Genomic DNA, 13,809 nt, shown 5'->3' with positions numbered 1-13,809 from the left:
CCACTCTCCTAACAGTGAAATCATCCTCCTGGGTGATTTCAACGTCCATTACAACAATTGGCTTTCCTCTTCCAGTTATACAGATCCTGCAGGCAGATGCTGAAACATTTGCAGTCACTAATGACCTTACACAAATTGTTCAAAAACCGACCAGAATACCAGATAGCCCAAACCACTTCCCAAGTACCCTAGATCTCTTCCTTACTAACGATCCCTCCAAATATGCAGTGAATGTAGTGAGCTCCTGGTGCTCATCTCCAACCCCCTTGCAACAATGCTTACACAGTCACTCCCACACAAGAGTAGTTTGGCACTATAACAGTGCCAAATGGGACAGCCTCCAAGACTACTATGCTTCATTCCCATGGTTAGACTATTGTTTCCGGTCTTCCAGTCCAAACATATGCACCAAACGTGTCACCAAAGTAATACTCACTGGCATGAAAACATATATTCCCCACACTACTCAGATCTGCTGTCCCCTAACTAAACCCTGGTTCTCCAAAAAATGTGCCAAGGCTGTACAAATGAAAAATCAGGCATACCACAACTGGCTCAAATCAAGAACTCCATCCTCATTCAGTGCCTATACTGAAGCCCGAAACAGATGCAAGAAAATTATCAATACTTCCAAAACAGAATTTGAACAGGCAAAAAGCGGAAAGCTTGCAGCCTGTCCAAATGGCAGCCATGCCTTTTAGTCTCTTGCCAAGGCAGTTAGCCTTAACTTTTGCCCTACACTATTCCCACCTCTGTCACACCCAGATGGCTCAATTGCACATCACCCATAGAAAAAGCTAACCTCCTGGCATCACACTTCGTCTCCAATGCACACACACATAACTGACAATGGCAAATGCCCTCCAGTCATTCCAACTGCCCAACATACAATGCCCCCAGTATCCCTTTGCCAAAAAGATATCAGAAATCTGTTGTCTAAATTAGACACAAAAAAGTCTCCTGGCCCTGATGGCATTCCCCCAATAATCGTGAAGGTCTGTGCATCAGAACTGACTCCTATCCTATGCTACCTGTACACACTCCTACTCCACTGGTATATATCCCAAAGCCTGGAAACTGGCCTATATTCAACCCATTCCTAAAAAGGGTGACAAATCACTGCCTTCTAATTACTGCCCTATCTCACTCACTTCAGTCCTATCTAAAGTAATGGAGAAAACCATCAACTCTCAACTCCTAAGTATTCTGTGGTGTGTATTCAGAGCATGGTCTGCAAGACCAGAATGGCTGTACTTGTGAAAATGGATATGGTCCTTGTGTTCAGAAATTCTGATATTCGCTGTCCTGCAAGGGACCTGGTATACACCAGGTAGGGCTAGGGGAAGTGGTTGGTCTTTAGTGGAGCGGATAAGGGATGCCAATATTCTGTAAGGTCTGTAACAGGAGGTCAGGTATCCTTGTTGTGGAGGGGGAGGGGGTCTGTGGTTTGTAGGTTCTAATATTTTTTGGATTTTTTTTTTTTGGGGGGGGGGGTAGCCATTGGCTGAGAAAGTGTTGAGGATGTGTGATTTGGCCCAAAACACTGAACTAAATCACATCCTCAACACTTTCTCAGCCAATGGCTACCCCTAAAAAGGGTGACAGGCAAAATCCATCACCATCTAAATCATCACCATTCCCTACATCCGAGGCACCTCGGAAAAAATCCTAAAAAAAAATGACCTGACCTCCTGTTACAGACCTTACAGAAAAATTGGCATCCCTTATCCGCTCCACTAAAGACTAACCACTTCCCCTAGACCTACCTGGTGTATACCAGGTCCCTTGCAGTTGTAAACTATCTTACTTTGGCCAAACAGGCAGGACAGCGAATATCAGAATTTCTGAACACAAGGACCACATCCGTTTTCACAAGTACAGCCATTCTGGTCTTGCAGACCATGCTCTGGATACGTGCCACAGAATACGGTGGAAGAAAGCTATAGTAATACACCGTAGCAAATACAAATTCGAAAGACTATTTATGGAATCAGCCTCAGCTCTAAGAAATTCTCCAAACCTCAACAAATTTGGTTGTATGCGACTGCCCCAAATTTGGGAGGCTTACATCAGCAGACCTTCAGCCCAACGGCCAAGAACACCTACTTAGCCTGCTAGAGGGCACCATCAGGACTTTTAGGAGAAGAATAGCTTCATTCCCAATTACTGTGTTGTAGTGCCTACGTGCATGTGCTTGTTTGTAAGTTCCTTTAGAAGATGGAACGTGACGTTGCCGAAATATCGGGAAGTATTTATTAAAGTATAATTTAATTTATATCCTTAACTACGTTGTTCAATTCCTTAAGTGTTTTAATAATGCATAACCAACATATAAGCCTGTCTACGAGAATCAATATATTGACTTAAACGAAAATCTTGTTAGAACATAATGAAATGGCCAACTTGGCATCACCCATATAAACAAGAACCTACTGTACTCATCAGGGAATCAGACGAAGAGGGTTTCAAGCAGGGTGATGTGGCCAAAGATCTAAATGATGAATTGGATATTAAGACTTATTTGGGTATATCATCTGAAAGAAGATTCTATTAAAAATAAATGATGGATTTTTTCGAGTCATTAGAGAAGGCAACTGGCATGAAATAAAAGGAAAAGTTGGTCCTTGTTGGAGAATCTAAATAGCAGATTAGGAAATGAATACCAAATATATAAAAATGTTTTGGAAACATTTGAGAAAAATTCAAAGTAAATATTAATGGTAAATATCTGGACTTTATTATTTGATGTCTTCGTGTTAGTTCAGAATACAGGAGTATACAGAGATTTGAAATTGGAAATGATCACCTTTTATTTTTGAGCAGGATAAAAAGGAATATCATATTGAAGCAAAAAGATATATGTGGTATTTTAAAAAGAATCAATCATAGCGGCTTTCAGAGGTGAACTATAGATTCAAATATATATGAATGTTATTCAAGAAAAAAATGAAAGAATCTGACAAGAACCAAACCTTGGAGACTTAATGGTAAATTCTGAAAAAACATTGCTTAATTTAGTCATGGAGGCATATGGTGGCATTGTTTTCAAAAATAGAAAAATATGAACTTCATGATAGGCTCCAAAATTTGAGGCAGTGCTGGAAAAGAAAAAAGCAGATCAAAAAGTTCTTAGCAAGTAAATCAGCATGTGCAAAAAATGTAAGAAAGCAGTTTTGTTATAAAACATCTAAACAAAAGTTATGAGAAGAATATACAAATGGAGGCTATTGAAAAAGTTTAGAAATGAAGGAAAGAGTACTTTAAAAGGAATCATATTGGACTAAAATGACATGAAAACTGCCTGCTCTATTTTGGCTGTTCTCGACCAGGTTGGTCCTGCTGTTAGAATAAGTTCATCTCTTCTTCTGGTCTTCTGTATATCTCTACTTCTCTTTCTTTCTCTTGGTATCCAGTAAATGGTGAGTTTATTCCATGTATCATCTTGTTTTCTCATCAAGTGTCCTTCCAATTTCCATTTTAGGGATTTTGCTGTTCTTATGACACCAGTGACTTTTGTTTTCTATCTTATTTCTAAGGATCTTATTTTTTCTATCCTTTTGATGTTCAACATACTTCTATCCATTGCTCTTTGGCATGTTCTCAGCTTGGTGACTTGTTTAGTTGTTTGTGACCATATTTGTGATCCATAGGTTAGAATGGGTAGTATAATCACATTATGCAATTTGCATTATAGGTTGATTGGTAGGTCTCCCTTCATCCACTCTTTTAAACTCCAATAGCTACTCCAAGAATCAGTGATTCTGGCATCTGTTTCTTTTTCCACCCTGTTTTTAAATGATATTATCTGGTCCAAATATTAAAAATCTTCTCTGTAACTTATTATTCTGCTTTCAACAGTTATTGGGATTTCTGTAATGTTAGTCATTAGTTTAGATTTGTTGTAGTTTATGTTTAATCCATATGCTTTACTTTTATTACTCAGATCTCTAATCATTGTTTCCAATTCCGAGCTGTTTTTGGAGAAGAGTGCTATGTCATTGGCAAATCTAAGATTGCTTCAATTTTGCCTAAGATATTTAAACCATAATTATCCCAGTTAATTTCTCAAAATAACATTTCCAACAATGAGGTGAATAGCTTGGGTATTATCGGGTTTCCCTGTTTAACTCCTCTTCCCAGGTTGAAAGATGGTCCTGTTGTCTCAAGTTTGATTTCTTCTGTGTTACTATTATAAATATTTTTTAATATTATGATATATTTATTTTCTGTACCTTGATTTTGGAGTTCCAGGAACAGCTTGTGTTGTATTGAATCAAATGCTTTCTGGAAGTCTATGAATGCTATGTATAGAGGCTTATTATATTCTTGATATTATTGTTATTAAGTGATACCTCCAGGGAGTCCAAAGACTCATCAAGGCAGGGCACTCTACAGCTCTCTGTCTCCACCACTCAATCCACTAACTACAGTGAACTGTATGATCTCCACCAACGGCATCTACTGCTCACCACCACCACTAATATTTTCACAGACAATAATAGCAAGCATCTATGCCCATGGCGGGATTCGAACCCGTAGCCTTTTGGCTGGAGAGCAGATACGCTGGCCACTCAGCCAACCAGTCAGTTATTCAAAAATTATATTTTTCAGTAATTTGATTGATAGTATATAGATGATCAGTAGTTGTAAAACGTTTTCTAAATCCTGTTTGTTCATATGGTTGGTTGTGATCTAGTTAGTTGGCTTGTAATTCTATTTTGGATAATCCTAATAAATATTTTATAATTATATGAGATGAGACCTATGGGTCTGTAGTTACTTATATTTGATCTATCACCTTTCTTATGAAGGAGTATTATTTCTGAGTTTAACCACTGCCTCGGTACTGTTTCTGTATGTAGGATGCCATTGTATAGGTTGAGAAGCTCTGGTAATGGTTCTTCCTTGAGTCCTATTTTGAAGAATTCTGGAATTTGACCCCCCCCCCCCCATGCTTTGCTATTTTTCATTTGTTTACTGCCTGTTCTATTTCTTCTTCGGTGATTTCCAAGCTAGGATCATCACATGTTCTATTTGTTTGGTTGTTGGTTAGACTATTTGCTTGATTACTTGAATATAATTCTTGGTAGAATTTTGTTGCTATTTTGAGAATTTTGGATCTGTTATTTGTTTTATGACCACATTCATCTACTAAGGAAGGGATCCAGGATTTGCCATTTTTTGTTGTTTTAAAGATGTGCCTTGTTCTAGGATTTGTTTGATTTTATTTATGTTTGAAATTCCTTAGATCTTTTCTAATTTCTCTTTTGACTAATTTGTTTAGTTCAACTAACTCTGTTTTATTTTGTATTGATTGGAACCGTTTTTCTTTAGTAGTTCTCTTTGTTTTATTAAGTTTTTGGCATTGTCAGTTATTTTTTACTCTTTATTTCTCTTGTTGCTACTTATTGGTTGGTATGCTTACTTCATTACTTCCTCTATATTATTGCAAGCTCTTGAGTATTATTTAGTCTAGCCTGGTTGATTTTGGAGTTGTTAATATTTGCCTTAAATTGTTTTTAAATTTCTTCTAGTTTCTTTGTAGATCTTGAACTCCTGGGTGTCTGTTTCTGAGCCAATTATTCCTGTTTTTGGTTTTTTGGAACCAGAAGGTTCCTCTTATTAATCTATAATCTGAATTAAAGTTGAACTTCAAAGTTATATAGATGAAGTGAATCTTTTAATAATATATAGTCTATTTCATTTCTTGTTTTTCTGTCTGGTGAAATCTATGTCCATCTTCTTTTTTCTCTTTTCCTAAAGAAGGAATTTCCAATTTTCAGCTAGTGGTTAAAGGCGAATTGTAGAAGTCTTCTTTCTCTGTTATTCCTTTTCTGGCTGCCACGGTTTCCAAGAAGTAAATCTTCTGCCTTTTGTTGTTTAGTGCCTACCTGGGCATTAAAGTTTCCCATTAAGATGACTTCGGAGTTGTGGGATGTTATTGCTAGTGCAAGTTCATCATAGAACTCCTCTATTTTTTCCTGATCATAGCTTGTGGTGTGAGCATAAACCTGTATTATTGTTAGTGATTTGTTTTTTCCTAATTCTAACTTTATGGAGGCAATTCTATTTGTATAGTTTTTAAATTCTGCTGTATGTTTTCCATTTGCTCTTAATTAATAAACTCACTCCACTAAGTCCATTTTCACCTTCATTATGGTAAAATAGAAGGCCATTATCTCTTTCGATAATTTTTTTGGTGTCACGTCTCACCTCTGAAAGTCCAGTGATGTTCCAGTTGATTTTTTCCAGGGCTTCTGTTCTACTAATCTATCCTCTGATAGTAATGTATGGACATTCAATGAGGCAATTTTTATTGTATACATTTTAGTCGTAGATTTAGTTATAGTTTTAGTAGAAGTTTTCGTGATGGTTTTCTTTTATCAGAGGAAGACCTCCCTTCAGAGCTTGAGTTTACATCTTCATTCACCTGGGAGAGATTCTTCAAAATCGGTAAATGTCCTTTTTCAGCCTTGGATAGTGTGGCCTTTCTTTTTTCTCTTTGCCATGAAACATGTCTTTAGGTTTTTTTGGTCTAATCTTCCACACTGTGACCAGGTTGCTTAGGAAATACATTTTATACCTTTCTGTCAGGCTTGAAAGTGGCTGCTCCTCTGGAGTGCAGATGCCATTTTTAGTCACTCCACTGGAGAATAGATGCTAAAGCAGATTCGCCTGTAACCCTGGTGGGTTACACCTTCTTTACTGCATAAGGCAAAAAAAAAAAAAATAGCAAAATAGAAAAGATTCACTAGCCCTTGAGTACTCTAATAGGGGGGGGGGGAGGAGCAAGAAAACAGAAGGAAAGAAAAAGTGGATGGACCAGTCTACATATAATAAAGCAGATGTATATTACATTAAGTAAGATGTGGTTCAGCATCCGGTACCTTGGGTTTGCCTTGCCCATACTCACTAGCGTGAAACCTTGAGTGATTTGAAAGATAATTAAATGAAACACGTAGGGACAGAACAACGATAGAAAATATTTTTCAGGAAAAGTAACTGAAGAGTACATTTCAAGTACCCAAGGGTTTGCCATGTCCATACTGACTAGAGTGAACCCTTGAGTGATTTGAAAAATAGTTAAATGAAACAAGTAGGGACAAAACAATGATAGAAAATATTTATCAGGAAATATACCCAAGAGTATGGATCAATAAATAAAGTAGAAAAGCCATCAGAAATATGGAATGGCACCTGGAATAGATGATATATGACCAGAATGTTGAATTATAGTAGAGTAAAGGTTTCACAGTGGCTGTAATGCATAATTGGGATGCATGGTCCAAAGGTAAAATTCTGGATGATGGATGTAGAGCGCTCATAGCACCCATCTACAAAAATGAAATAAATATAAATCTGAATATCAGATTTACAGATGAATTTTCCAACTGAGAATTCAAGTGAAGATTTATGCAAGCATACTTGAAAAGAAGGCTAAGAGAAATTTGGGGAAGAACAAGATGGATTCAAGCCAAATAGGGTTGTGTGATAAAATTTTCACCTTAAGGCAAATATTGAAAAATCATGAAATATAGCAAGGATCTATATTTAAGTTTGGAAGATCTGGAAAAAGCATATGACAAGGTGCCAAGAAAAAGCTGTTTGAACAGCATTTTCTTGGCACCTTGTCATAGCAAGCAGTAGTTAGACACCTTGTCATAGCGAGCAGTAGTTAGAATTGAAGAGGTTTAATGAAAAATTAGATTTGATTTGATTTTAGGTGAAACAATTTGTAAAATCAGGTGTTAGATATGGATATACACTCCACTGTTATTCATCATCTGTATGGATCACATTATGCAGGAAATGTGGCTTTAAACTGAATATTAAAAATTGAATATGTTAATCAATTGCTTTATTATATTCAGATCATGTACTTTTAAACAAATCCACTATAAGTCTTCAGATTGTTGTTGTCGTTATTTGGAATTATGGCTGAAGCAACTAAGGCTATGAAGCCTGCATCTTTCGTTTCTTAATTGCACTTGTTCTTCTGCTTTGATCCCCTTTTGTGGGATAAAAACTTCAGCTTTTGGAAGAGAAAATCCTGAGAACAACTAACTTGCCTCCAGTTGAAAAACCCTTATAAAGGTTCTTCACATCCTAAATAGGGCAAACCTGTTATCTTTCAAACCAAACAGCTTCTGCAATGCTATTAACTGATCTATGGAGGCTCCAGTCTTCAGGAGTCTTCTGAATTGAATAACTACTATAGAACAGTTTGGCATGAAAATCAGCAATAAAAAGACAAAAAACTATGAAAATAGGTAGGAACATGGAAAATATTAACTGCATCCTCAATGTATAAGAGTAAGTAACATATTTCAGGTTTTTAGGCATAAGTTTTTGTGAAGATGCAAGTTAAATATAGAAATAGTCTACAGACTAAGCAAAAGCCTGTATGGTGGAGAGTAAGTTGAATAAATTAATTTGAAATTAGCCAAAACACTCAACTCAGTTTACAGGACCAATTTTAACTTATGAATCTGAAAGTTGATTTAAAAATAAAAATAGTTCATCAGTAACTATAGACCACAGATATGAGAGTTCTGAGAAAGATTAGAGAAGTGAACAGATTCAATCAGTGGAAACATTGTATTCAAAATGAAGATATTAGGAAGGAACTTGGCACTGCTAACATTCAAGAGTGTGTTAGCAGAGCTGATCTAAATTGGTTACTTAAAGTTCTTAATATAATGTCTGATTAAAATAAACTTCCATATGCAATACCCAGCAAACTATAAAAATAATTCAATATAATTTCCTTCAAGAATTCAAAGAATGTACAGAATAGTGTGAACATAGTTCAACATAGCTAAGATTTTATTACTAGATTCCTATAAGTTTCCTTCAAGTCCCCTTTGGTGTTCCCATGTTAGTAGGCATATTCACTTGGTTTTTGAACAAATGAAAACAAGCTGGCAATTTAGGACTTTAGTTGCCTCAGCATATATTCGTTATGAGTACAAAATAAAAGTTGAGGAATTTGAACCTGTTATATTAATTGTTGTTTTATTCAGAGCTATTTAATTGCAATTTGTAATCTTTTGTTCTGTATGGAAAAAATGTATATATTGCTTTTATATCAGTAAATGTATTTGTCATACATATTTTACAGGTGCTTTTTATGTGGACATGAAATCCCCTTAGAAATATCATGTCGTCTTCAAGAATGTGTGAATTTTATTAAAAAGCACATTAGAAGCTCACCTCGTCAAAGGATACAGTCCCAAAAACCCATTTCAGGTATCTTATTACCACATTGTTTTGAAATTGTGTAATATTCTAATTGTAAATGTCATCAAATATTTGGATTATGTATCTGAAAAACCTGCCTCAGTAGCTTGGTTGATAAAAGCTATTGCTTGTGAAAATTGAAAATTCATATTCAAATAATATAAAACATAGATATTTGGGAAAACTTGTCTGGACAGAATCTCTATATCTTTCTAAGTTTATATATATATATATATATATATTTTTTTTTAATGGAAGAATGCAAGGTTTGTCTAAGGAAAGGACTGTTTATTTTGTATTAGAATGCTATCATCTAGTAAAAGAAAATTGATGGCAGAAGTCTCTAAAATGATTTTTTGGAGGATTTCTAATATCATTTTGGTGTACTGCATCATCTCATTGTCAATTTCCTGATAAGTATCCTCTACAAAATACTATCACAGTACTACACGATTAAGTCCATATTATTACTTATGTCCTGTCAGCACTTTTCTTCCAAATTAGTCTATCACTAATTACCACTCCAATATTGTCAAAGCTTATATTTCTCTTTTCTACTGCACTTTTGACTGTATCAGTCCACCTAGATAATTATTATTTAGAATAATTTCACCTACTCTTGCCTTCTTAGTTTCATTAATACATACTGCATAGTATTTCGATAATTCTTCTGCTAGCTCCATCTCTTTTCTGTGGATGTTTTGTACTTGAATAATAAATTAAATGAAAAAGGAAAACAGGTATCATCAAGTACCTATATTCTTACCGTTGAGTTTGTTTCAGTAGCTGACTTGTTTCATTGTGGTTCCCATAGTGTTGTACTATCATAATGTGTATGCAGTTTCAGCCACTGTTGTTTGGTTCACTCTATCTCAAATTACCATTTCTCATTTGTGTAGTGTCCAAGTGGATATCCTATAATGGAGCACACCATGAGAAGATTAAGATAGACATTGGACCAAGTTCTTCCACAGTTGTTCTTCTGCATCCTTATTTCTTACAGGTTATATGAAGATCTCACTCCCCCATTATTATTTTTGTATTTAACTTTTTGCATTATTTAATTTTATTTAATTTAATTGTTAATTTATGCAATAAAAAAAGGAAGCTTGTCTTAATCTCTATTTTTGTTTAATTTACTTAAGAAAAGGAAAGGCAAAGAGATGTGAAAACTATTGAGAAGAATCTAAATTCAGAAAATAGGCCAAAAATCAAAGTAAGTTTAAATGATGGAATTTTGTAATAACTTATTTTTATATGAATTAATTTGGAATTGTTGATTCTTTTTAATGTTTCATTCTCTGTTACAAGCAGAAATGAAAGCATCATGATTGTGTTTACTAATATATTATGAGTTATCATTATGATTTAAAATAAATTTTAATTAGATGGTTAATTCTTGATTTCTTTTCTTGTTCCTCTGTGACTGATCTGAAATAACAGTGACTGTAGTGGTTTCAATCTGCCTTTACTCTTGAGTTCATAATATGGGGAAAATATTTTAAGGTTTTCATCTGCAAAGTCTTTTCCCATGTATATTATTTCTGGGAAAACTCCCATGTTACTCCTCTTAATAAACTATTATAATTACAGCTATTTTTCCTGCTTCAGTTTAGGAGTGCCCCTGTTTAAATGTCATTGGCTATTTACTCATGGATTCTTAGGGCATTGTGAGTGTAAATGTACCAAAAAGTATATGTGGCATAAGGAATAGAAATTTACACACACCTTTTTCTGGGTGTTGCGGCTTTTCCTCTTTCTGCGCATGTCGAAAAACTATTGAGTGGGGGGGGGGTAGGCAATTTGGTAGAATTAAGTTAGAAAAACCTTGCAGAAAGAGGAAAAGCCGCAACACCCAGAAAAAGGTATGTGTAAATTTCTATTCCTTATGCTACATATACTTTTTTGGTACATTTACACTCACAATGCCCTAAGAATCCATGAGTAAATAGCCAATGACATTTAAACAGGGGCACTCCTAAACTGAAGCAGGCAAAATAGCTGTAATTATAATAGTCTTTTCCCATGCTTATTGCAGATTGTGGGAAATTGAGACATAGCAGTGATCCTAAGCCAGACTTAGGACTAAGACTTTGGTTCTAAGGAGAATGTTATCTAAATTGCAAACAATATCTTTCCTCTATACTTTGCTCACTCTATTATATACAAAATTTTTTTTTTTTTTCCCTTCCAATCCTACACACAAGTGCTAACAAAACCTATAACAACAGAACCATGTGTGAACAAGCGATTAGGGAAAAAGAACATCTGTTAATGTATTTCTTGATCAGCTGGATGTCATAATTCTTGAGGTAAATATGGAGGAAACCTATTCCAAAGATCAGATTTGAATGGAATGAAAAAGAGGAGGATGAGAAGCAATCTGATAAGTTTGAAGTTGAACTGCATGTGGATAAATATTGCCCAGCCAGCAGCAGCTTTGCATGTTTTTCGATGTTTAGAGGAAAGTAAAAGATTGATGGTATACATCTCTGTGGAACAACACCCATGAAAATACTTAAGCAAAGAGATAATGCATAAATACACTATGAAGGAATTGAGTCCAGGAGAAAGCGAGTGACTAGTGGTGTACCTCAAGGCTCAGTACTTGGTCCTCCGTTATTTAAATTGTACACTAATGATATTGAACGGGGTCCTTAAGGATCAAAGCTGTATAACTGAGAGGAGACCTCCACATAACCTTTAAAGGAATGAGGAGAATCGACCAGGGCTTCTGACCTAATGTCCAATCCTCGCCTTCTCGTGGTGCACCCTGTTGGGTATCTACCTGGATACTGAACGAACAAGGATGGGCTGGAAATTTGGGATTTAGCTGACCAAATTGTATTCTTATTGGCTTAAACCAAAATACAAAACGATGGTACAACATGACAAAATTTCATGCCAGCTGGGGTGTCGCCTGGTTAAACAAGGCCTCCATTGTTTTCGCCAGAGAACCAGGGCGAACAGCATAAAGTCAGCTACTGGAACAAATCTGAAAGCACACCCCAACTCAACATCACCAGAGTTAAAGATCAGTACTATCAACATAAGAAGCCTGAATGGCAAAGAAATGGAGCTAGCTGAGGAATTAGATAAGTACCAGATCGACATAATAGGGGTGACTGAAACAAAAAAGACAAAAACCGGTGAGATCTTTCTGAGCAATAAATACAAAATGCTATATTCAGGCAATGACAATCGAGGAAAAGAAGGAGTAGCAATAGTATTCAACACTAAATACGAGACTAATCTTCTTGAATGGCAGGCAGTCTCAAGTAGAGTGATATGGGCAAATATCAAAATGGGGGAACTGGACAATGAGACTTATTTGTGCCTATGGTCCCACAGAAGGTTCTACCTCAGTAGAACCTTCTGTGGGACCATAGGCACAAATGGAGGATTTTTTTAGGGCTTTTAGAGAAAGCAACTGACACAATAAAAAAGGAAAAGTTGGTCCTTGTTGGGGATCTAAATAGCAGAGTAGGAAATGATTGTCAGACATACAAAAATATTTTGGGAAAATTTGGAGAAAAGAGCAAAGCTAATAATAATAATAATGGCAAATACCTGTTGGATTTCTGCTCAGGAAATGGACTGGTTATTGCTAACACCATGTTCCAACATAAAAATGTGCACAAATTCACATGGAGAGATGAGACAAGGAATAAGAAAAGTATCATTGACTATGTTATTGTTAATACCGATCTTTTCTCACGGTTGAAGACACTAGAGGTAAAGAGCATTTGAAATTGGAAGTGATCTTGAGCAGATTAAAATTGAATTTCATATTGAAAAGAATAACATGTAAGAAAGTTTTAAAGCTAATAAAAGTTGAGCAGCTCTCAGATGTGAAAACTGTAGACTAAAATACACAAAGATTATTGAAGAAAAAAAATGAAAGAGTTTGAGAACAGGAACCAAACCTCGAAGATTTAGTGGTAAGCCTTGAAGAAAACCCTGATTGACTCAGCCAGAGAGGCATATGGTGAGGTTGTCTGCAAGGATAGAAAAATCAGAACTCCATGGTGGACACAGGAAGTTAAAGAGGCAGTGAAGGAAAAGAAGAAAGCATATCAAAAGTTCCTGGCAAATAAGTCAACTTGTACTCTTAGAGAATACAGAGACAAATGTAAGATAGCTAAACACTGTGTAAAATTAGCTAAACAAAAGTCATGGGAGGACTTTGGCAAGAACATAGAAAATAAATATCAAGAAGGTGGCAAAATATTCTGGAGGTTGTTGAAGAAACTTAGAAATGAAGGAAAGTGTGCTGTAAAAGGAGTTAGAGATGATAAAGGTGACATGAAAACGAGAGAAAAAGATATCCTTGAAGTATGGAGTAATTACTTTGAAAAATTGTTAAATCAAACAAGCAGTGATAGCACAGTGGTAAAAAACACTCTATACCATATTTGAAGTAGAAAAAGCCATCAAAGACTTGAAATGTGGAAAGGCAGCAGGAGTAGATGATATTCAACCAGAAATGCTGAAGTATGGTGATATAAAAGTTATACAGTGGTTGCACTGCATAGTTCAGAAGGCCTGGACAGAAGGACGAATTCCTGA

The 13,809-nt window shown here is 35.7% G+C and overlaps 1 protein-coding gene across 1 annotated transcript in view; it reads left to right on the top strand.

Moving 5' to 3' along the window:
- Nucleotides 1-13,809, top strand: part of Usp16-45 (ubiquitin specific protease 16/45) — a 279,308-nt gene that overhangs the window by 53,363 nt on the left and 212,136 nt on the right. The window contains exons 5-6 of the mRNA XM_090402847.1: nt 9,122-9,249; nt 10,386-10,456. Coding sequence (XP_090258973.1) covers nt 9,122-9,249; nt 10,386-10,456 — 199 coding nt within the window. The remainder of the gene's footprint in view (nt 1-9,121; nt 9,250-10,385; nt 10,457-13,809) is intronic.

Source organism: Typopeltis vanoorti, chromosome 13 (genome assembly GCF_054136105.1).
Source record: "Typopeltis vanoorti isolate ZY-2024b chromosome 13, IOZ_Tvanoo_1.0, whole genome shotgun sequence".
Taxonomy (NCBI): Eukaryota; Metazoa; Arthropoda; class Arachnida; order Uropygi; family Thelyphonidae; genus Typopeltis; species Typopeltis vanoorti.
The sequence above is the reverse complement of the archived record's forward strand: the minus strand, read 5'-3'. Positions and strand labels throughout refer to the sequence as shown.